The 24,304-nt window shown below is 35.6% G+C and overlaps 2 protein-coding genes across 2 annotated transcripts; one reads left to right on the top strand and one right to left on the bottom strand.

Annotated features, from left to right (window-relative positions):
- Nucleotides 1-2,390: 2,390 nt before the first annotated feature.
- On the top strand, nt 2,391-4,799 carry LOC110728603 (uncharacterized protein ycf23-like). The gene is made up of 9 exons (XM_021908243.1): nt 2,391-2,709; nt 2,960-3,025; nt 3,142-3,216; nt 3,304-3,366; nt 3,446-3,505; nt 3,629-3,718; nt 3,821-3,928; nt 4,033-4,155; nt 4,265-4,799. The coding sequence occupies exons 1-9, from the start codon at nt 2,515-2,517 to the stop codon at nt 4,397-4,399; spliced, it is 915 nt and encodes a 304-aa protein (XP_021763935.1). The 5' UTR covers nt 2,391-2,514; the 3' UTR covers nt 4,400-4,799.
- A 12,929-nt stretch (nt 4,800-17,728) lies between these two features.
- Nucleotides 17,729-23,225, bottom strand: LOC110728602 (high mobility group B protein 14-like). Its single transcript, XM_021908242.1, has 6 exons — nt 23,088-23,225; nt 22,815-22,991; nt 20,230-20,287; nt 20,081-20,125; nt 18,246-18,326; nt 17,729-18,131 (listed from the first exon to the last, which is right to left on the bottom strand). The coding sequence occupies exons 1-6, from the start codon at nt 23,153-23,155 to the stop codon at nt 18,075-18,077; spliced, it is 486 nt and encodes a 161-aa protein (XP_021763934.1). The 5' UTR covers nt 23,156-23,225; the 3' UTR covers nt 17,729-18,074.
- Nucleotides 23,226-24,304: the final 1,079 nt, after the last annotated feature.

Below are 24,304 nucleotides of genomic sequence, written 5' to 3'. Positions count from 1 at the left end.
TGCCACAGACCTTGTGCCATAGTGTGCACCAACATCCCACGATAGTAGTTGCACAATCACAATGCGAGTCGACATTTGGCAAGGCCCAGCAGTGTTGTTGTGCATACATGAGTGGAATGCATGACTAGGACTAGCTAAGACTTGTGAGGAGGGTAGCCTGTCGTTGGGGATCCCACTTCCTCTATGCCCATGACCTTTTAAAAGCCTAGGACTTTACACTTTTTTTTTAGTGTATTAGGATTAATTCCTCTCTGTTTGGGAGACCTTGAATTAGAATTGAGTTCGTTATTTCTTTCTTTTATAAGTAACCAATAGAGAGCTTAGTCCCTAATTATTACCTTAACTCATTTTTTAATGAAGGAAAAAAAAGGGGGGATGTGGTAAAAATAGATGGGAAGCTACTTAATACTAACATCTAAGGGTCCTTCCTTTGCCCACAAAATAGGATACCAACACCCCCCTTAATATTCTCCAATCATTTTATTATTACCCCCTTACTAATTATCCTATAAGTTTTGTTATGCAATGTGGTATGTTTAATATTTTATTTATCCAACTGAGAATCGATGGGGGGTCATAGAGTATAAGATGAAGGAGCATGTGAATTTGGGAAGGGGAAAAAAAAAGAAAAAAAAAAAGGATTTTTGGTAATTTTAAGATTGAGGTTTGATACTTTAATGAAAAAATAATTTTCAATATGCAACGAAGTATCAAAAGATAAAATTGAACTCATCCTTTAATTGAAAAATTGTTGTATTGGAAATTAATGGAGAATTAGATGAAGAAAAGGTGAAAATCAAATTTATAATGGATTTTTCATCATACACCCCTGAGTTATTTTTTTATTCACCATATTATTCCCAAAAAAAAAAAAATTCAAATTCATCATATACATGTTATTGGTTGTTTTTTAAATTAATTAATTAATTAGGTTATCCTCGTACGATGCACGGTTAGAATTAATCTTTCTTGTAATTTATGTTCTGTTATATTACATTGTATATAAAGATTAGAATTAGATATTAAAATAATTTACATTTAACGACATATATGAACCACATTATTTACAATTAATAATTGAAATAGTCAAAAAAAATTATTTAAGGAATGCATATTAATGAAATTTGATTAAAAAAAATACATAGTATATAATTAGCACCAATGTCATCAGTCACACCCTTACCACCGTACATACCGACTTCACAGGCACACTCTGACCTCCAGCAGCACCAACCACCAATTGCACACTCAGCCGCGCAGCCCCTGCTTCTTTACCTCATGCTACCCCTACCACCGCAACAACACCTCAACCAAACCACCTTTGCAGCCCACTGCCCAGCCATGGCAACACCAACTGCAGCGGTAGCCAACCCATCAAACACCACCAGCCAGCCGCCCTCTTTTACACTAGCGCTACTCCCTTGCTCCCCACAACAAACCGCACAACAGCCCGCAAACAACAACAGCAACAAGCCAACAACAATTGTGCAGCCACCATCACCGAAACTACAACAGCCCGCCTCGCACCTCGCACCTAACCATTAATGCCAAGTAGCAGCGGCAATTTATGCCCGAGAACAGCACAAATCGAAGCTCCATCTAGATTTTGATTTTGGGGTGTTTTATTTTGGGGTTTCGGCGTAGTGGTTCAGGAGATGGAGATGGCGCGGGGATGGGAGTTTGGACGCCGGCGGTGGGGAGGGAAGGGGTTCTCGAGGGAGAAAGGAGGGGGGTTTTAGGATTGAGGAGTGGGTGGTTGAGACGAAGCAAAGGGGCGCCAGCTGGTTATTGCGGGTTTGGGGTGGCGTCGGCGTGGGGTAAGGAGGATTTCACTGGCAGGGGTGGCGGGGACAGGGTGGTGGCTGGGGCTGGGCTGTGGTGGGTGGGTTTTTTTTTATTTTTTAATAATTAATTAAATAATTATTTTAAAAGTTAAATAATATAAATGACAACTACTCATAGGTTGCCACGTGGCAAATTTAGCCTTAATGACTAATGCAGTTTACGTATGTTAGTCATTTGGGCCTTTTGTAACATTTTTGTTAAACTCAGGGGTGTATATGCTGAATTTGAAAATTTTTATAAGTATATGGTGAATAAAAAAATAATCCAGGGGTATTTGGTGACAAATCCGAATTCATAAAGGTCACGTGACTAGAACGGGTGAGTCAATGCTAGAAAGTAAGGCAAGATTGTTTTCGCAAAATTATTTTTGGTTAAAGTATGTAGTTGCTAGGATCTTTGAGAAGGTTATTTCTTGCAAAAAGTGTTATTTATATTTTAGGAATCTCCGATTCTGCTAGGCACAATGTTTAGTAAAAGAGACAGAATATCAACATTCTGCTAGGCACAATGTTTAGTAAAAGAGACAGAATATCAACCCAAGCTAAGATAGTACTAGTAGAGAACTTTTAAGGTAAGGTATAGAAAACAGCCAAAACATATTTCTTATCTCTTAAACCTCTCCTATCTATATTCACCACTTCTCTTTCCACTAAACTGAAACCAAAGAAGATGGCAATGTCTCTTCAAATGGGTCTTTCTTCTCCTTCTCAACACCACCTCCTTGTGAAACCTACTCACAATCCTCTTTACACTTCTCGTAAGTCTAAACCTCAAATCTCTTTTACTCGTACTACTACTACAGCACTTCTCTCATCTACCAAAGAAGCTGTTTTGAAGGATTTTCACCACCATAGAGCTCTTAAGGTATATTCTCTTTGTTCCAAATTAATTGTCATGTATGCATAGTGCTATAATGGAATACTGCTATATTCTCATACCTGGAAATCTAGTCATCTTGTTTTACGACAGTAATGGTTTTTGATTGAATGTTGTTATATAACTATCCTTAATTATGAGAGGTTCGAATAATGTGACAACTAATTTTGGACAAAAGCATGTGTGATGAAAGTATGAAGAGGAATTAATACACTTTTTTTTTCTTCTTGTTTTGTAGATTATCTCTGGTTTGCAGAATTTGGACAGGAACAATGTAGCTTCTGTTGTGACTGCTGCAGATAAGGTAATAGCATAAACAATATATTCCTCACTAATCATAATCGTCTCGATTAGCCAAGTTAAGTGAGGATATACAGTGAACTAGCTTGTTGCTAAGGTTTGATACTAACACACATGCAGGGAGGAGCAACTCATGTTGATATTGCCTGCGACCCCGAGTTGGTGAAACTTGCTGTCAGCTTAACATCCCTTCCGGTAATCAATCGTCAACTAACGGAATAATTGTCAAACACCTCAGTTCTTGAAGCTCTTTTTAACAAACTAGTAGCTACATCTTTGCAGGTTTGTGTTTCTTCTGTAGATCCCTCAGCATTCCTAGCTGCTGTTGAAGCCGGCGCAACAATGGTCTGTAATCTATGCAAATACAATTGTTTAACCTCCCAATGGGAAGCACTAAACAAACATTGCTTGATGGTTGTTGCAGGTGGAGATCGGAAATTACGACTCATTCTATGAGATGGGCAGGATTTTCTCTCCTGAAGAGGTACTGTCTATAATGTTCTGAATCGGAAATCATCAACAGAATTTTGACATTTCTGTCTAACTTCCTTCTTCCTTTTAGTTTCGAAACTTTTGTTGCTGACTCTAATCACATTTTATCATGCAGATTTTGAAGTTGACAAAGGAAACTAAACAAATCCTCCCAAGTGTGACCTTATCAGTCACTGTGCCGCACACCCTAAGCCTCCCTGAGCAGGTAAATAAATGAAGTTATTTTGTGTGTTAATGAGGAATATAGCCTTTATTTCAATCATTTTACTTCAAATATCCATTGCTTCTGCTGTTGATGATCATACAGGCCAGGCTAGCAGAGCTCCTGCAGCTCGAAGGTGCTGACGTTATCCAAACAGAAGGGGGGAAATGTTCAACACCTTCAAAACCTGGGGTTCTGGGTTTGATTGAGAAGGTAGAATCTCGTCATTATAAAATTTTAATGCAACAAAATGAACACCAAAAGGCATACATCATGAAAACTAAAGTTGCTGGTGGCTTAAACTGTCATAATTTCAGGCAACACCCACGTTAGCAGCTGCGTATTCAATATCCCGAGCAGTTACAATTCCTGTCATGTGTTCTTCTGGCTTAAGCGCCGTTACAGTTCCAATGGCCATAACAGCAGGGGCTGCTGGTGTCGTAAGTCAACCTTCCTCCATTTTGTCAGAAATCTTCACTCTTTTGACCGTTCTTAAAATTAGGGAGAAATTTTCTCACATTAGTAGTTTTTGTTCCTCATAAAAAACAGGGAGTTGGCTCAGCTGTTAACAAGCTTAATGATGTGGTGGCAATGATCGCTGAAGTTCGAAGTCTTGCTGATGCGCTGGCCTCATCTCAAAAGCAAGCGAATCTGGATCAAGAGAAAACTTTAAAGTGGCTGTGATTAGCATTGCCTAGTATTTCATCATTGAGAGACGAGGAGATCAAAAAATAAACGAAGACACAAAAGTTTCAGGTTTTGGATTAGCCTAGCAAAATTAGTCATTACCACAATTCAAGCTCTAAAGTGCCAGGTTCTGAATATAATGTTTACTATTAGGAGCAACTGCGTTAGGAATGAGACAGCAATTTCATGCACCAGGTTATAAAATAGAGTATGGATATCAATCTTTAGTGATAAAAACTGTTTTCTCTGTCTAAGATGTACGGAAAAAGAAAAAGTTGTCCCTTTTCTTACATTAGTGTTGGTTTAATATCAAATATCTGCAACTCTTATTATTGAGCTGAATGATAGGGGAAAATGTAAATGACTTGTTTATCATAAAAGGGTCTCTTTTGGTAGAATCATATCTTTACATATGATAAGCACGAAGTATAATATAATGTGACCACTAATTTGGGTCTCCAGGCAAAGAGAGTATCACTTATAATTGAGAAACTATTCGCATGACCCAGGTTCTCTACTCTTATATAAGAGATTCGTTACAGGTGTTTGGTAAATACAAAGTAGCTTTTAGTAAGCTTTTTCATTAGCCGTCGGCTTTTTAACATGGTTAAACAACCAAAATAAGTACTTCATCTTATTTTTAATACTTGCAACACACCTTTTAGGCACGATATTTGAGGTAGTGATTAGATTAGGTAAACGGACGAATTAAAAGTTGTAAAACTTAAACCATAGTAGTTTATCACTTCTTTCTTATTGCTGGTAAAATTTTTGTCAATTAATTTATTCATTTACCTAATCTAATATCTTCCTTAAAGTGTGTCAAAGTGATGTGTTGCAACTTGCAAATAAATACAAACGGAGAAAACATTTGGCAATGAGCTATTTGGTTGGCTAAAAAGTGGACTTTTTCGCCGATATGAAAAGTTAGTCTTGCTAGCTTTTTAGAGTATGCTTCTTGTTTTACATCCTCAATATAACTCTTCTATTCTTGTTTTTCACTAACAACTAAAATACGATTAATTATTTATACGGATTTTTCACCAAATACCACTGAGTTATTGCAAAATTCACCATATACCACACAAAATTTTCTAATTCACCATATAACACTGAGTTAATGTACATTAACACAGAATGCCATTTTTGGTAACTGTCGTTAACGCCGTTAGTAATTAAGGTTAATTGTGCCACGTGGCAGCTTGTAATTGGTTCTTATTAATATTATTTAATTACTTAAATAAAAAATTAAAAAAAAAACAACCACCTCTCTCTCCTCTGACCGAACACCCAGACCACCACCTTATCCCGACATCCCTCGCCGGCACGGAATCCGACCAGATTCCCCCAGTCGCCGGTGCATTGGCCTCCCCCTGTCGCGCCTCTCCTGCCCCCTAAACCACCAGCCCCTTCATCGAAACCAACTCCCTCAGCCCGAAACCTCCTCCTCGAAGAATCCCTAAATTCTCAATCATTCCTCCCAAAACGAAATCAGATAATTAGGGTTTCGAGATGAAGGTCAAAAATCATGGGTTTCTTCTATTCTCAAAGCTTTAGGGTTTGGTTTCGCTCGATTTTAGGGTTTGATTTCGCTCGATTTGATTTCTCTCGATTTTATAGTTGATTTTTCTCAGTTTTCTCTCTTCATTGCCGCCATTAAAGAAACCTTTCATGGGTCATGTCAAGATTTGGGGGCTTTTCTGGCAACTAGGGCTGACTTACGGGCTGCCTTGGTGGCGTGTTGCGTCAGATTTGGGGGTATTCTAGCGGCAAAATTGAGGAGGAAGGGTTAGGTTTGGGGCGTTGTATTGGGTGGGGCGTCGGAGCGAGGAAGGGAGTCGCCGGCGGTGTTTTGGGCGTTTGGGGTTCTGGGTTGGTGGTCTGGGCGGTGTTTTGGGCGTTTGGGTTCTGGGTTGGTGGTCTGGGCGGTGGTTTGGGCGTTGGTGGTGGTCTGGGTGTTCGGTCAGAGGAGAGAGAGAAGGTGGCTTTTTTTTAATTTTATTTTATTTAAGTAATTAAATAATATTAATAAGAACCAATTACAAGCTGCCACGTGGCACAATTAACCTTAATTACTAACGGCGTTAACGACAGTTACCAAAAATGTCATTCTGTGTTAATTTACATTAACTCAGTGCTATATGGTGAATTAGAAAATTTTGTGTGGTATATGGTGAATTTTGCAATAACTCAGTGGTATTTGGTGAAAAATCCGTTATTTATAAGTAATTATTGATACCTGATTGTGTCTCCCTAAACACCAAACCTAGTGATGAACGTCTTTCATGTTTTTATTGACGAGTTCGGCAAAGATTCGGAAGGTCGTGCAAGGTTTCCTTAAGCCTGGACCATCTTTCTAACCTTACCCAAAATGTCTTTAAATCCAAAAATATCCATTTAGTATCCTTAAATCCAAATAGATTCATTTCGTGTCTTTTAGCCCAAAAATATCCTTTTCGTGCCTATAACCATAAAAACGTCCAACCTGATTATTTTGGCCCGTTTCTCAGTCCAATAATTGTTTGGATGGATGAGGCTCGAAAAGTGCTTTCCAACGATATATTATAAGTCCAAATCCGACTTAAAACGAATGAATATGGCCAAAATACTAAACCGAGCTCAAACCGAGCCTAGGCCCACCTTTAGTACGACCCAATGCTTATATGGAGTCCAAACATTTTATTTAGGCCCCATATGATCATATTCCTAACCCAAGTCAGCTAGAATCTTCTATAAGGTTCTAATTTATCCTTCCCATAATGATAAAGATCAAGAATTTGAGATTAAATAGAACTTTTATGATAATCCTTGATTTTTCAGAAGACGTTCGGATATATTTTGCAGAGATAAGCAACCAGAAACAAACTCTGTACGAACTTTTTCTGTCTTACGAACCATCGCGCAGCGACAGATTCATTGCGCCGCGACAACCCTGTCACGATGGATAAAAAGTTTATCGCAGTCTTTTATTCTGATCCTTTTTTCGATCGTCTTACTCTATTTTTTCCCTATAAATAGAGGTCGTTTTCCTCGATTCCAGAACACACAACAAGAATTAGATTGAGAATAAGAACTCGATTGATAAGAAAGAATTCAATTGAGAATTAAACAAACCCGAAATTCCTAAAAACCCATGCTCTTAGCCTAAACACATCCTAGATATCATTCACCATACTTCCTTTGTGTGATTCGAATACTTCAAGCCATACTCGACGCTGTCTTTGACCTCGACGTGAAAGGTTGATATTTCTGAGGGTTTGGACCCAAATCCATATTTCTATCCCTAATTTAATTCGTTATTTACTTTAATTTACTTTCTTGAAGTTTACTAACGTGTGTTTTATTTTTGTAGCAAGAAAGTCGAGGCATCAAAGTAAGTAATTTAATTACTTTTTGGTAGAATTCATGTTTAGGATAACGCGTTGATTTTATTATTAGTAACATGCTAGGATTGTTATTAATTTGTTTGGTATAATTCCTAGGATCTTACTACTAACAATATTTTCATGATGATGATTTTGATGTTAATTATATGTTGCTTGATTACCAATGATTTTTTGCTATTGCTTGATCACGCCCTTTTTTACAGGTTTAAAGGGAATTTGTAATTGAGATCACGCTTAATAAGATAATTAATAATTGGAGTTAGGTTTAACATGATTTTAATTCAAGTGATCACCAATGTTAGATTTAATTCTGCATTAATAATCAACCAACATAGATTAAGCAAGTTTAGGATTAATTTGATGTATGTATGTTGATCGAAAAGCACGCATGGATATCAATAAGGATCAAGTAGAGGCCTATTTTAAGGCGAGTTGACCTTTTTTGAAAGTCAAATCCGTACCACCATCCCCGAATATTTAGTCATGTTCCAGACCACTATGGAGTTAGAAATCTCTGTGATTGTGAATGGGGTGTAACCTTCACAATCGTGAACGGTTTATAAGTTCCTAAAACTTGTTGGCGACTCTCTTTCTCTAGCTTCTTTCGTAGGATCACCGGCATGCCTAAAAACATGACCCACAGTAGGGTGAGAAAAAAAAATTCCCTATAATTTTTGGCGACTCCGCTGGGGAGGATTTCTTGTTAATTCCTAATTTGTTTGGCAATTAATTAGAATGAGTGGATGAGACTTAAAAGATTCTTAATGTTCATGCGTGTAATTTTGATTAACATTGTGGCATAAACATTAAAAGGTACGTATTGAAAGACTATCCGTAATGCGTCAAAACATAGGAATACATGTAGGAAAGGCCATAAATATTTTTTACAACTAATATTAAGAAGATACTGCGAACATCGAAAAAAATATCGAAGATCAAGCCTACCGCAGAGCGACAATACTGTCGCATGGCGACAGTGGTCAACACCGAACGACAGCCTTGTCCCTTCACGATAGGGTTGTCGTCGGACGATGATCTTTGCCGTCCAGCGACAAGATCTGTTGATTCTACGCCAGTCCTCTATCTTTGTGTTTTGCCTAATTCTAGTAGTGTCTCGACGATTTTACTTTTTGATTAAGTTTTTTCAACCTTTCTGAACCCATATGTGTTTTACATGTGGTTTTAGCCCATGGAAATTCACGCTCCGTCGACCCTAATAAACGCTCAGTGCAAAAAGGGTTCATTTGAGTTTGTTCAATTCACCAAACTATGAAGTTGTGTTTAACTCGTGGGGTCCCGTCCATTGCACCAACCCTTCTAAGGTAAGGCTTCCGTGCGATGCATCCGGACTCTTATGGACCTTCTTGGACACCAAAATCCTTGACCTTAGAGAACTAGAGCCATGGTTAGGTTGCAAACTCATTGCATCATGTTGTGACTACTTGTGCATACCTTGTTTGTGATTAAACTACCCTTGCTTTGACTTGTTTCTTGTACATATGTCTATACATACTAACCTAAAGACTAAAAGGGTTTTGCTTAATTAATTTGGTTAATTAAAATGAACCCAAAAAGTCTAAATATGCTCAACCTAGAAGACTTTAGGACTAAGCCTTCGAAAGAACGACTGAAAACAAATCACTGTGATGCTCCAATATTAACGCATCACTCTAGATTTGTGGTGCATGATGATGGTAATCATCGCATCGCAACAAGCTTGTTGCTCCGTGATGGAACCATCGTCACGCGACAGTACCATCGTCACACGATGGTTCATATTTCTTTCAGAGTCTTTAAATCGAGTCCCACTGCTATGGTTAACCAGTCTTAGTGTCAATATTCAGTCATTTCTTGGTCTTATATGAGTCTAATCACATGTCTAGTCACTTGGTCATGACAAGAGTCTTGTAAATATCAAAACACCCACAAGTCCTCACACACACCTTGCACATATTATCTGCCATGACAATATCTTAGATCCATGCATGAGTTATGTTTTCTGTCATTTGAGTTGAGGGTTCGTTCGATTCCCAGAAAGTTTCATGTCTTTCCACAAATACATCCTTTCCCTTTACATAACTTTCCATACATTACATACCTTACCATAAATACGCCTTCCTTCTTAGACACTTTCCACATTCACATACTTTCCCTATACACATATACCTTCCTGAATACTTTCCTCTTACATGTTTTCCCTATTCATATCATTCTCCCTCATACATTACGCTCTTTCGGGAAATTCCTTATCTATGCATGTTGAATCGAGTTCGAGTCATGTGATTGACAAGAAGTGTCTATGGTTTCCCTTTCTACATCCTTTGGTCAAGGAAAGAGAGTCGATTAGTTCAAAACAACTCCTATATTCGCGAAATCTGCTTTGAAAGCACGGTTCGAAAAAAGAAGAAACAACCAATGGCGGCCACTAAGGAAGACGTCGATGTTCTCCAAAATTCCATTGATACTCTTGCTGATCTTGTCAAGGGGCTCTCCACTCAAGTGGAGAAAGTTGAAAATACCGATGAACAAGTTCCGCCTGAGACTATCAAGCGCATCCCAGAGAAGCTAAGTCAAATTTCCAATGATTATAAGTATCTTGATATGAGTACAAAGGGAATCTCACTAGATAAGAAACTTCTTCCGAACAAGTTCTCTACAACTGACATTCCTAAGTTCAAGCCCACAAATAACCCTTACTTTCACTTGAGAGCTTTCGAAACAGTCATGGAAATCAAGGGGATTGACAAGCAACTCTTTCCTTCGATTTTCTCTCTTTCATTAGAACCGGTGTGTCAACAATGGTTCTTTTCCGTAGAATTCAAGAGAACTTCCACTTGGGACGATATTATGCATGCCTTCATAAACAGATACAAGGGTAATATCTCCAAATTCTATAATAGGTGAAAGGAAGCTTCTACTAAGATGATCAAAGCTCTGGATGAACGTGATGTCGTTCGAATGTTCATCAAAAATCTCCAACCTAAATACAAGCAATACTTGAGATTCTTGGGTTTTGCTGCTTTCAAGTTAGTATATGACATAGGTATTGAGATCGAGGATGAATTGGCTAGCAACAACAACAATAATAATGCAAAAGGAAAGAAGAACAACTATCCTTCTTCTTCCTCTCCCATTAATGAAGTACTTGCTACAGACACTCCTAAGCGACAAATCCAAAGGTCAAAAAGGGTGTTTACTCCTTTTGGCATGAGCTACAAAACAGCCTTCGATTGACTACACCACAAAGGACTGGTCATGCCCCAGGACCCATCAAAGATCCAGTCCCGGAGGCCAGACCACCTAAGTTGGATCCTAATAAACACTGCAAGTACCACCAAGGAAGAGGCCATGATACTAAGGAATGTTGGAAACTCAAAGAAGCTATCCAGGATTTGATCGATGATAACAAGCTTTATGAGGTTCTAGCTGAAGGATTTATATCTTCGTCAAGTGCAATTACTAGATGTATCATGGGTCATTATTATGGAGATAATTAGCTCATTCTTTTAGGTCCTCATTGTCTGTTGCTAGATATGATAAATGATTTTTGGCCTAGTCAAATAGTCCAAAGCCCAATAGAATGGATCCTATAAGATCACACATAAGGGTCATGGATTGAACAAAGCATGAAGCTCATTCATGGGCCTCATGAGGTAATGACAAGCCACATAAGAATTAAGGCTAGAGTAGTTTGGGTTGGATTAGGAATTTGAGCGTCACATGGACTCTAATTATATATAAGATATATATATAGAGAGAGAGAGAGGCCTTGCCTAGGTTTAGAAAACAAGTCATAATTAACCTAAGCAGTAAAGTGTGAAGCAAGCAACCAAACTGTCTCCTCCCCTCTCTCACACGCCTCTCTCTTTCTCCCCTAGCCCATACAGTATGGACCACCGTGCAAGGTGGTTGCATGGTGGTGGTGGTGGTGGTGGTTCTTGGCTTGTTCATTTCCTCGTCTCTCCGTAGAAGGTAGATCGAATCGTTCATTCTCAACTAACTAGCATTAGTGGAGGTTCAATTCTAGCCCGTGGACCAAGTAGAGGAGCAAAACTTGGGGATCTTATTCTCCTAATTATTCGTGGTCGATCGATTGTGGAATCATGTTTTAAAGGTATAATTATGTGTTGCTTTATGTGTTGTGCATAGATCCTGTTTAGGTGGTTATGAATATGATTCATGCAATTCCGCTTAGAGTGCCTATTTTCCCTATAGTGGTATCAGTTAGCCTAATGCATGTACGTATATTGATCATAATTCTTTGATACCCACAAATTTTAATTCAATTAATAGGGAGAATAATCTAATTATGGGTCAATTATTATTTTAAATGGTGATTTTACATATGAAATTGTTAAATATGATTTAATTGCTCAATTTTTACATATTTGGACTGATTTTTCCCTATTAATTTCAAAAAATTCGAACCCCCCAACCCTAATTTCGAAATTTTCGTAACCCTAAACCCTAAATTTTAATTTTGTGATTTGAATAAGTTTGATTTTTTATATGAATTTAATTTAATTGATTTCATGTATAAATTATGAATTTTTCATGATCAATGATTTAATTGAAGTGTTAAATTGTATTGGGAATTATTTTCGTGAAGAACCCTAATTTTAAAATTGAATGTGATTTAATTTTAAATTACTTGGACTAATTTAATTTAATTTAATTTAGCAAGTGTTGTTTTTAATTAAATTAAAAATCAAAAAAAAAATTGAAGTTGATTAAGGGCGGTAGCTGCGGCTGGGTGGCGCAACCACGGTGGCTGCCGCCGCTACAGGTCCAAGAGGGAGGGGCGGGGAGGGCAGGTGGTTCAAGGTGACTGGGCAGCAGCCGTGCAAGAGTTGCACGCTACTGCCGTGGCTGTTGTTCTGCGTCGCTGCTTGCAGTAACGTACACCACAAGGTGTACAGCCACCGTGGCTGGCTTCGGCTGGCCACACCACAGTGGTTGGCGCTATTTTTCAAAAAAAAAAAAAATATCATTTTAAAATCGGATTTTATTTTGAAAGATAAGTTTTCAAAATTAAAATGTTTAATTTTGATAAGTTTGTTAGGATATTTTGAGCAAAAGATTTCATATGGATAATAATTGATTTAATAATGAAATTATCCCATAATTATTTTAGGAGATAATTGATTTAAAATTATGTGATTGGCTAGTAATTAGGATAGAATCTCCTAAGTTTTTTAGGATAATCTTAAAAGATAAAAATATGATTTATCTTTTAAGATTAAAATAAGACTTGATTTTATCTCATGCCTAATTTAAAATGTATGATATTCTAAATATAGTCATGAATAATATATGATATTATCTAATTACAGATTAAAATATGAGATATTTTGGTACCATGTATCCTTAATTATAAACATTCAATATTATGGTTTAGGCAGACATGTTTACGTGATATTTATTATGTGGCAGTTTTATAATATATGATATTATGTTGCTATATAATGACTAGTATGACCCAGTAGATTACTAAATACGATCTGCGCATCGTGATATATTTTTGTAATCTAAGTAAGGTCTACGTACCGATTAAGTATTTTTGTAATTTTATCTATTTTATTTAAGTAGTAAATAGATTAGAGTAGAATTAAAGGTTGCAGTTAATCCAAGGAGTCCATGAAGTAAAGGCCCAGGGATGGTGATCCATGAAGATTCAAGTGGAAGCATTTATTGTATTAGTTTTTTTAGGATTAGGGGTCATACTATGTCTTGTTTATGCATTCTGTAGATTATGCATGCTAGTTTTATTGATGTTGATGATGATGCGCTAGAGTTTACTAAATGAATCATACCATAATAAATCTAGGTCCCGGTAATATTGAAATTGCTTTTCCAATTAAAAACCCAACAACCCTTTGATAATTAATGATAGGTCATGCCAAAGCTGAGTGTCATTTTTTATCTTAGGTAACTTTGGATAAATCAAGTTTTACAATTTTAATTGGTTGTGCTCAACAAGGTTACCTAAAGCGTTTAGAACCTTGAAGCAAAGGGCAATAATTATTAAACATATGATGGTTAATTATTCAATCAAGAGTTGTAAGAGTTGCAATTAGTAAAGAGTTTAGTTACCTTGAAAATGTAATGGTTGATGGTAGGGCCAAAATCCGGTCAACTATTACACGAATAAAGGATCTTGGAATTTTGAATAAAGTGTTAAAGTAAACTATATTTTAATTTAGGTGCTTTAAATTAAGATAAACGTAGTCGAATTTTGCGTTTATTAAGTAAGTAATATATATTCTAGTTTTATTATTATATTTTCTCCTCGATTGAAAATAAAGTTGAGAAACGTTCTCAAAAGTTTAAAAGATAATTTGTAAACCTATATTCCAATATTGCTAAGATGGTTCTATAAGGTAAGTTTTAGAAACCCATGTCACATGTCCAAGTTGGTTTTCTTCAACTCAAAACATTTGAGTAAAATGCCAATACCATATTCATTTTGAAAAGCATTTCAAGGGATATAATAAGATGGGAGGTACAAACCCTCTAAAAGACAAGTACGAAATTCCAATAGAATCCGTGATTAAATATAAGAAAGTGATTGGAAACCTCTATGATCAAAAGTTGATCAAATGACATCATTCTTCATCTATTTCGTATGAAGTTAAATAGCTGATTTAACTCAAATATGAATAATGTTAAATAGACTTAGCAAAATCATGAAAAGTTCTTAAAGAAGTTAAGCAAAACAATAATTTGAACCTAAGAGAAATGTTCTAAGTGGATCAAAAGGGAAAGGTTTAAGAATATATGGGGATAGCATTAAGAAGTTATAGGCTAAGAAATGCAAGTAATTTGCTACTTCTAAAACCTAAAACTACTTATATGCTAAAAGTTGTTATGAACGACAAATGTTTCCAACTAAATGGACCAATTTCACTTGATTAGAAACTACCTCATAAAGTTGGAAAATAAAAGAATGGAAATGTTCCAATTAAAAAGTATATTATAGAAATTTATTTAGCATATTACTACTTCTTGGATATGCGATGTCATGTTTAGTTCACTCATTGAAGAATGTGGTTGAATGAAAAGAAGAAGTTTGGCTAAGGAAGAAGTAAATCTACAAGTTTAGAAGCAAATGTTACTACATCACAAGTAGATTCTACAAGTTTAGAAGCAAAAGTTGCAACTTTACAAGTAAAACTTACATTTCACCTTACCTAGTAATTGGCTAGAATTAAATAAATATTATTTATTCTTACCATTATCAAAACACCAATCAATGTTAGTAATGTTATTCAAAAACATGTAAATATCTAAAACATGGAGGATTCAAAAACATGGAGTAAATGTTATTCTATGCTTATTTGAATCAAAATGTGTTTTAAATAGCTAAATAGGTTAAAAGCTCTATATGGCAGATATAGATAAACCATTTCTATATAAATTGTCTCTAAAATGTCAAATGGTTCAAATGAAAATGAACATTACATACGGAAGATCCAAAGGGATGGACTTTCAATATCATTAGATTATGAATCTATTGATATATGTAAACATCATTCTAATTTGAAAATTGACAAAGTCATCCTTTAGCGAAATGATGATGTGAACTCAAGGTCAAATACATATCGATGTAAGAAAACTTAAGGTTCAAAGGCTAGAGACGGACAATGAATCTTCACTTGTGACACGATCATTTGTGCTTAGTTGAAGCATAATAGTGAAAGTTTTTTTGAAAAGTTCAAAAGGTCCAGTATGAAGTTCAGAATCAACTTGACAAGATAATAAATACATTACAATATGATTGTAATGGTGAAAGTCTGAGTCAAGACATTTACTTGGAAAGATATTCAAAGTATTGCGATATAATCGTAATCATGAGAATATAAGCCAAGACCTTGATAAACATCCAAGAGTTGTGAAATCGTTTTACAACAAACTCCGAAAGGAAACCTTATGAAGTGTTTATGAAAGGAAACCTTATGAAGTGTTTATGAAAGGAGCTATCAATCTATATGAGATATATTTTGATAATGGATGAAAATTACCTATCTTCCAACCATATTCAAGGGATATACTTTTAAATTGAGCTATAATACTAAACAAAACTTCATACGTCAAATCAAAATGTTGCAAAGGCTTCATACGTGATGTGGATAAGAAAAGTTTTTATAAAGTCTTTCTACAAAGCAAGGAATAAAAGTTGTATTAAATCGTTTAATAAGCGTTCGATGCCTATATAGAGCACGGGGTACTACTACACAAGTCATACTTAGCACAAAATGTTTGTTGCTCAAGTAGAGGCCCTTCTGAAAAAGATATCATTTCCAAAAGGTCAAGTGGGAGTAGTATAAATCTCGAAAGCGTTTTGAGAAAAGCAACAAACAAACATGGTTCAAAGCATGATTAGTTCACCCATGCTAATGTGCCTCTTCAAAAGGCAAGTGGGAGTATATGAATCTCGAAAGAGTTTGAGAGCCTTGAAAGAGTTCAAGAAAAGTTAGTTCGAGAATCTTGAAGAAATTCGAGAATAATCGAATAAAAGCAACAATATGAGCATGATTCACCTCATATTTATAAATGACAACGCATGGTCTAATTAAGTGTAATGGGAATCGAAGGTAGTACATTCCAAGTGCACACCCTCTATTGTCGTTTCTCATTGAAATTTAAAACTAGTTGTTGTATAAGTTTCAATTGTTGTATAAAGACCCACAATGATGACTAGCATATCTAAAACTTAGCCAAAGAAATATGATTTCATATTGACTAAGAGTTCTAAAATATTGATTTTGAAACATAATGATTATGTAAGTAATATAGATGATTTGACAAGTTGTAACTACAAGTGGTTTAAACATACATGGTTCCTTCCACTTAGTATAGAATTCGATGAAGTCTTAATTACCCTTTTGCTTCAAGATCTTAAGTTCAAGATGTTAATTATATGTTGCTTGATTACCAATGATTTATTGCTATTGCTTGATCACCCCCTTTTTTGCAAGTTTAAAGGGAATTTGTAATTGAAATCAGGCTTAATAAGATAATTAATAATTGGAGTTAGGTTTTAACATGATTTTAATTCAAGTGATCACCAATGTTAGATTTAATTGTGCATTAATAATCAACCAACATAATTTAAGCAAGTTTAGGATTAATTTGATGTATGTATGTTGATCGAAAAGCACACATGTATATCAATAAGGATCAAGTAGAGGCCTATTTTAAGGCGAGTTTGACCTCTTATGAAAGTCAAATTCGTACCATCATCCCTGAACATCCGGTCATGGTTCTAGACCATTATGGAGTTAGCAATCTCTGTAATTGTAAATTGGGTGTAACCTTCACAATCGTGAACGGTTTACAAGTTCCTAAAACTTGTTGGCGACTCTCTTTCTCTAGCTTCTTTCCTAGGATTGTCGGCATGCCTAAAAATATGACCCACATTAGGGTGAGAAAAAAATTCCCAACAGTAATTAATTATATATTACCTCCGTTCCTTTTTTTTAAGCCTTTTTTACAGTAAAGGACCTATCACTAAATAACACTGCTTTCGTTTTAGAAATCCTACTACATTATTGTAACAAAACAAAACAAAACAAGCCTAAAAAAAGAGATGCTATATTCTGCAGTAGAATCCAAAACTCTCCTTGCTCATTAATTAGATACCAAAACATCATACTATGAATAAATCCTTCCTACATTATCTTAAGATGTGCTTTAAATGCACACTTTGAATGTTAACTATGAAGTATAATATAGGTACCAAAAATGCAAGAATTGATAAGAATCTACCACAAAGTCATATATGGCGCATGATTCTCAAATGAAGTAGCATCTTTGAAGACATTCGCTACAAATACGGGCTAAATTTAGACCCAGAATGACCAGAACCCAAAATTTGGCAGACTGATCTTCAAGACATATAAAAGAAGCAAATCCTTGATACGAATTCAGACTCTATGCCTTCAGAACAAGATCAAATATTCGAATCTTGATCATCAAATCATAAAAAATGGTTCAAGACATGAATAAGCAAGGAAATATTGGTCACCCAAGAGCTTTTTAGTTTTTACTCATCAATGACATGTCCCAACTACATAACCACATCACACCATTTGTTCTGATTAATACAAAATAATAATCAGCACAAAAATCATATACATATCCAACAGACAGATCTTCACTAACCGCTTACAAGTCAATGTACAATTTTTCTTCCTAGCTTACCAACCTCACCTGACATTCTGACATATTTGGCACCAATTTACTGCTCCTGTGCCTATTATCTGACTTTTCACTTCCACGATTTGTTATTCAAGATCGAACTCTGATTCTGAATCCTCATATTCTGCACCCTCACCACTCTCCTGTAAGAAAATCCAATGCTATATTAAGGCACAACGAAATCCAAATTTACATAAACTTAAAACTTAAAAGTAAACAGGACAGACACAGAAATGGCTGTATATGAGAAAGTATACCTTTCTTCTGATGTATTCTGCCATTGCCTTGTCAAATGTAGCTCGTTTTTCAGTTGCTATATCATAGTACTTCACTTTTTCCTGATTAAACCAAAGAACCAATACATTGTCATGCATTGATGGCAAAGAAGCAAGGATAAATCACAATTATGAGTACTTCTGAAAAGCAAGGATTCAATCACCCCAATTTTCATCCTATTATCAGCAACTCATTTAAGATACTACCTCCGTTTCATATTTTTTGCAACTTTGGGATATTATTTGTGAGATATAAAATATTCCAAAGTTGCAGAAAATATGAAAAGGAGGTAGTAAATATATCTATGTCCCTAAACAAAGACCCCATATCTCTAAATACTCATCCCATTTAAAGACCAATTTCTCATTTTGGGTTACTGAATTTTTTTTTATTAACAATCAGAATCCCTCCATCAATTCCCCTAAGATCAATACAACTATTCCCGCTACATTATTTCATATTCAGCTTTGTAGTACTCGTCAAAAACCTGTGCTTTGGAGATATAGGGTCTTTAAAAAGGAACAAAGGGGGTATAATTTTACAATTTTGACCAACAACTGCCAATACATACCAAACATATATGACATTTGCTTCATTTCACCCTCTCCTTAAACCCTTGTGGGCTGAGTTTGTGGGGTCGAGACAGTAGAAGTTTCTACATTGGTGGAGTGTAAGAGCCAGAACATAACAGAAGTCAGTCCGAAGTTTATGTTTTCTGACTAACTCTCTACTTACAACTCAATATCCTGAACTTCTAGTAACAGTGAAAAAACAAACTCTCTAGGCATCACCTTGAGATGACCAAAGAAGGCATAAATTGAAACTTTGTTTTCCAACTCACTACTTATCAGTTCTGTGTGATCTTATTGGCCCTATTTCCGATTTGACAAAGGCTGAAAGCATCACACATGGAAGCTGACAAAATAAAGATGCCAGCCAGAAATACATAATGCAAGAATTTGTGACGACGTCAAACTTGAGGAAGTAATCCTCCGCAACATTTGTTTAACGATATAGATCCTGCCTTTGGTGGCTTATGGAAAGATTAATGTGCTACTTTATTAATCCTAAGGTCCCTAACCAACTGTAGCAGGATACTTATGATTGAAAAGTGATAGTAAACGTATATAATATTGACAAAAATGCAATGATCATAGCATTGCAAATGCAAGGAAAATGATATGCATACATATTACACACAAAGTAGGAAATTGCAGAACATGGAAATAGCCTTTTTCATGTTATTTTCCAGAAGAGATTGAAATTTCCTCCCTTTTCAGCACCTTACAAACAGAAATATCACAGAACAAAATATTCCAAGAGATCATATTAGAAATGAAGACACTTATATGAAAATATTTTAAAATCAAATGGAAAGATGGACATCACAACCAGTCAATGTGGTAAGTGGTCACCCTTGAATGAACCTCACCAGACCCAAACTTAAGTGATAACTCACCAACAATAATAACCATCAAGCTCATTCAGTAAACTGCATCGTACTTAAGTCATCTTTCACTTTTAAATTATTCTCTCCGTCTCATTTTTATTGCTACAGTTAAATGGTGGTGCTGTCAATGGCTTCTTCGTATGCCAGAAATGAGCTACATGCACTAGACACTCTAAATCATGCCTAAGGTGGACCATCACTCCAAACAACCACTGAGTTACACTTTTTTCTACAAAAGTCATATATATTTCACATTACACCAAACAAGCTGTAAAAAACTTTTTTTATAGGAATACAACATACAAATCGAAGTAGTAATTTAAAATGCAGTACAAAAATTTTGCTGAAGATTCAAACTTGAATTACCTCATAAGTCATAATCTTCCATTTCTCTCCACAAGCTTTTCCAATCTGTTGTCAGAAGCATTTCAATGTTACTCAAATTCACAAGTAAAAGCATTTAGAACTGAAAAAGAGAGAGAGAGAGAGAACATATGAAATATATCAGTACATACATCACGCATAGATTTAACCTCTGGATTCTCTTCCTGATATCCTCTTCTGAAGTCTTCCCTTAAGAGATAGAGTACCAAAGTAAGTATAGAGTTTCAAATAAATTTAGCACTTTTCCAAAACAAATAACTAATCAAATTAAAAAGGCATCAGATATGATAGTCAGGTAAATAACATCTGAATAAGTGAATGATAGTGTCAGACATCCACATGACCAAGCCTTCATATTCGCTTTATAGGCCTATAATTCCCCTAACCCGATAACATTGTTCTTAACCATAATTCCGTGAACACTCATAATTATTAATTTTCACAGCTAACAACTTGTTGATCCACAACTAACGGGTTGTTGATCGCTTACAATAACACAACCAACATCTACTACCTCAGATCCACAACTAACGGGTATCCCTACAGGCTAGAGCTACATACATGTTGCCGAACAGGGCCTAACTTTAACATTCTGAGCAAAGATTCTTCTTACTTATCTGGTGTAAGCCATAATATAAGGGCAAACCTTTTTCATGCAATTTCATATGCTCAAAATTATAAGAGATGTTGATTAAAGTAAAATTAGAGCTTGTTAGTATCTGTTGTTCAAAGGTGCTGGCAAATGTGGCAATAGTATAGGCCGGCACTGGTAGGTTTTTTCTATTTGCTTACTAATACATGAAACTTCCTGTTTTAACTAATGCGAATTTTGCGACCCGCAGTAGGTTAGTCATTTGCATTAAGAATTTCAAGCTTCTTTGAATTCATTTTTTCTTTCAATCGCCTAATTCTGTGTTTCTACGCTTAATTTTGTCACTTATTGTTAATTTTATATCTTAGTTATAAAGGTTTTGTATCAGTTATTGCTCTTTTTTCGTTACCTAGTGGGTGCACACAATATATTATTTGCTATACTTAAGTGACATGTTGAAAGACCAAGGGCAGGTATCATATCAATCATAGGCTCTCCCTACATACCAATAAGAACATTATCCCAATGCCTGTAAGCTGCTCCTACCTTGTGGATGAGGGTCAATTCTATAAGTCCCCTTAATCCAATAAGCAATGACCATTGGCTTCTCTGAACTGCAGGAAACTACTTCTTATGTAATATATATTTTACAAACAACCTACTTCATATATAGCCCACAAAAAACCTTTGAAGAATTATCCTATTATTAATTTGTTTATACCATTTGGCATAATGATGAGTTTCAAACATTAAGCATAGCCCATAAAACCAATTTCCTTCCCCCTCACTCTTACTTCCCCACTGTTGGGCTTGGTTTTGTGTGTCATATTAACATTTGAAACTCACAAAAAACGACACATGGTGGAGTTACTTGAAAATATTGTTCACACACACTTGGAATCCAAAATCCCTTTAGCACATAATCAAATTCTCATTTTCAAGGTCCAGGGTATCCTACAAAAGCTGTGATCTAAAACTCAATTACAATAAGCAAAATCTCATTTACAAGTTCTGCAAGATCCTACAAAATCTATAGTCTAGAGCTTCACCACACTAATTTATATACCATTAGAGAGTTCATAATACGCCTGAATACAGTCAACTCATATAAGAGATTGGTAAATATACTGTCCATTATCACATCATCCACATCTCAGTTGGTTACTGAGAAAGCTCAATGACACACCATACCGTCAATGTAAGCATTTAACCAAACCAAAACGAAAGCATCAACCAAGAGCTTGAAGCTTACTTAACTCAGTCAACTACTTGTAAGAGGCAACATCATTACCTCAAACAAAGTACATTGAGATCTTGCCATTAACTAAGAGTATATAGTAAAAAAACCTAAGTATAAAAAAAACTTGTAGGTCTTGTATACAATAGGTGAATAGTGCATTATATACAACAAAATTACTCATATTTAAGTTCATTGTACAAATCATTGTACAGTGTGCAAGTTTTTTTCAAAACCCAATTAGACAACAAATATTAACTATTACTCAACCATTGCGATAGTAGCACTATTAAATTTTCAATTCTCTACTTACACTCTATCACTCTTCATTTCACCTCACATACCCGTGTCGGATCCTCGACACTCGGATATGGGTATGACACTGGGACACTTCACTTGTAGTTCAAAACAATACTACCTCCGTCTCATATTTTTTGCAACTTTGGGGTATTATTTGTGAGATATAAAATATTCCAAAGTTGCAAAAAATATGAAACGGAGGTAGTAGAATTTTTTCACAAAATAGCCGATTTGGATGCTTGGACACGTACCCGTATCAGACATGGGTACCCGAGTCCAAATAAAATAGCTTACACCACCAATTTTAACATTAACACGTTATGTTACTTACCATCTAAAATACAACAATTAGCACATTAGAGTTCATAAACAAACAACATGGGCATGGTAGAATTCCTTAATTAATTACCAAATTTCATATAAATGTCAATTTTACCCCAATTTGGCCTAATTTCACTCATAAGCCTTCATACTAATAAAGTCATACAACTTAAAAGTAATCCAAAAAAATTTTAGAGTTACAAACACATACAATAAACACAAGTAGAAATGAAAAGAAATTAACAGAGAAAAGGATAGGAATTTACAAGAAGAAGAAGAATGCAGTAGGTGGCTTCTTGGGTTTATTGGGATCAATTTTCTTCTTCTTTAAAGACGATTTTGACCTCTTTGATGAACTGGGTCTTGCTTCTTTCTCACCTTCTTCTTCATCCCTCGATTTTCTCATGGAATTTTGTGATGATTTTATCCTCAACGTAATTTTTCTTCGAAAAAAAAAAAAACAAAAAAAAAAACCATTAACATGAAGTATTATAATTGCTTGATGCAGTATTGTTAAGCAAAAAGTGAAGGAGAAATACCTGTTTGGCGTTGTATTAGTTGTTTCACCATTGATTGATGTAGTAGAAAATGAAGCTCTCTTTGCCATTTTTTTTTTTCCTTTGCTTCCACTGCTTATGCTACGCGTCCTAATGAGTACGAATAATAAGATAATGAGCACATTCATAAGGTTTTTTTTTTTTTTTTTTTTAATTTTATTTTATTTTTTTAAAAAATATTATCAGGAATTACCTACCAAATATGTCATTTTGTCAACAAATACTCTATTAAAAATTTTATCAAAAAAAATTAGGAAAATTTGTCAATTACTACCTCAAATAGGGGGCTTTTGCGAATACTACCCCTAAAAAAAGTTGCTAATTACTACCCTAAAATTGATTAATTCTAGCAACTACTACCTTTTCCCCTAATCAACCTACTTAAGTTCTTAATGACATCATTATCCATCTAAATTGTAATTAGTGGCTTTTAAACCTTGATTAATTTATTAAACCTTGCACCACCACCGATAGCCCCCCTTACCACCTCCGGCAGCTCCCTCACCGTGAAACCCACTCCCCTCTCGATACCCCACCACGAAACCCACCCCTCCCATTCCCCACCATGAAACACATCCTTCCCTCGTTTCCCGTAGCGAAACTCACCTCCATCACATGACTGGGTTATTTTCGAGGGCTGGGGGAAAGGGAGGGGTCGTAATCAGGGTTGGGAAAGGGAAAGGGATGAATTTTGAGGGTTGGGGGGCAAGGGAAGGGGTGATAATTGCGAATGGTTTCGCGACGGGGGAATGGGAAGGGGTGGGTTTCGTGGTGGATGACCAAGAGGCGGTGGATTTCGTGGTGGGGGAGCTGCTGGAGGTGGTAAGGTGGCTGTCGGAGGTGGTGCAAGGGTTTATCTAATTAATTAAGGTTTAAAAGCTATTAATTACAATTTAACTAAATAATGATGTTATTAAGAGCTTAAGTAGGATGATTAGGGAAAAAGGTAGTAGTTGCTAGAATTAATCAATTTTAGGGATAATAATTAACAACTTTTTTTTAGGGTAGTGATTCACAAATGCCCTCTTTTTGAGGTAGTAATTGACAAATTTTCCAAAAAAAAACTACCCATTAAGTTTTAAAACTTTGTGTATCACTACCCATTTGTTAATTCCAACAAGAATCTCCGATGAATGAGCTTCTTATTTTTAATTTTTAACTCTTAAAATAGGTTCCAACTTCCAACCATAGTTTATATA

Source organism: Chenopodium quinoa, unplaced genomic scaffold (assembly GCF_001683475.1).
Source record: "Chenopodium quinoa cultivar QQ74 unplaced genomic scaffold, ASM168347v1, whole genome shotgun sequence".
NCBI classification, from domain to species: Eukaryota; Viridiplantae; Streptophyta; class Magnoliopsida; order Caryophyllales; family Amaranthaceae; genus Chenopodium; species Chenopodium quinoa.
The sequence above is the reverse complement of the archived record's forward strand: the minus strand, read 5'-3'. Positions and strand labels throughout refer to the sequence as shown.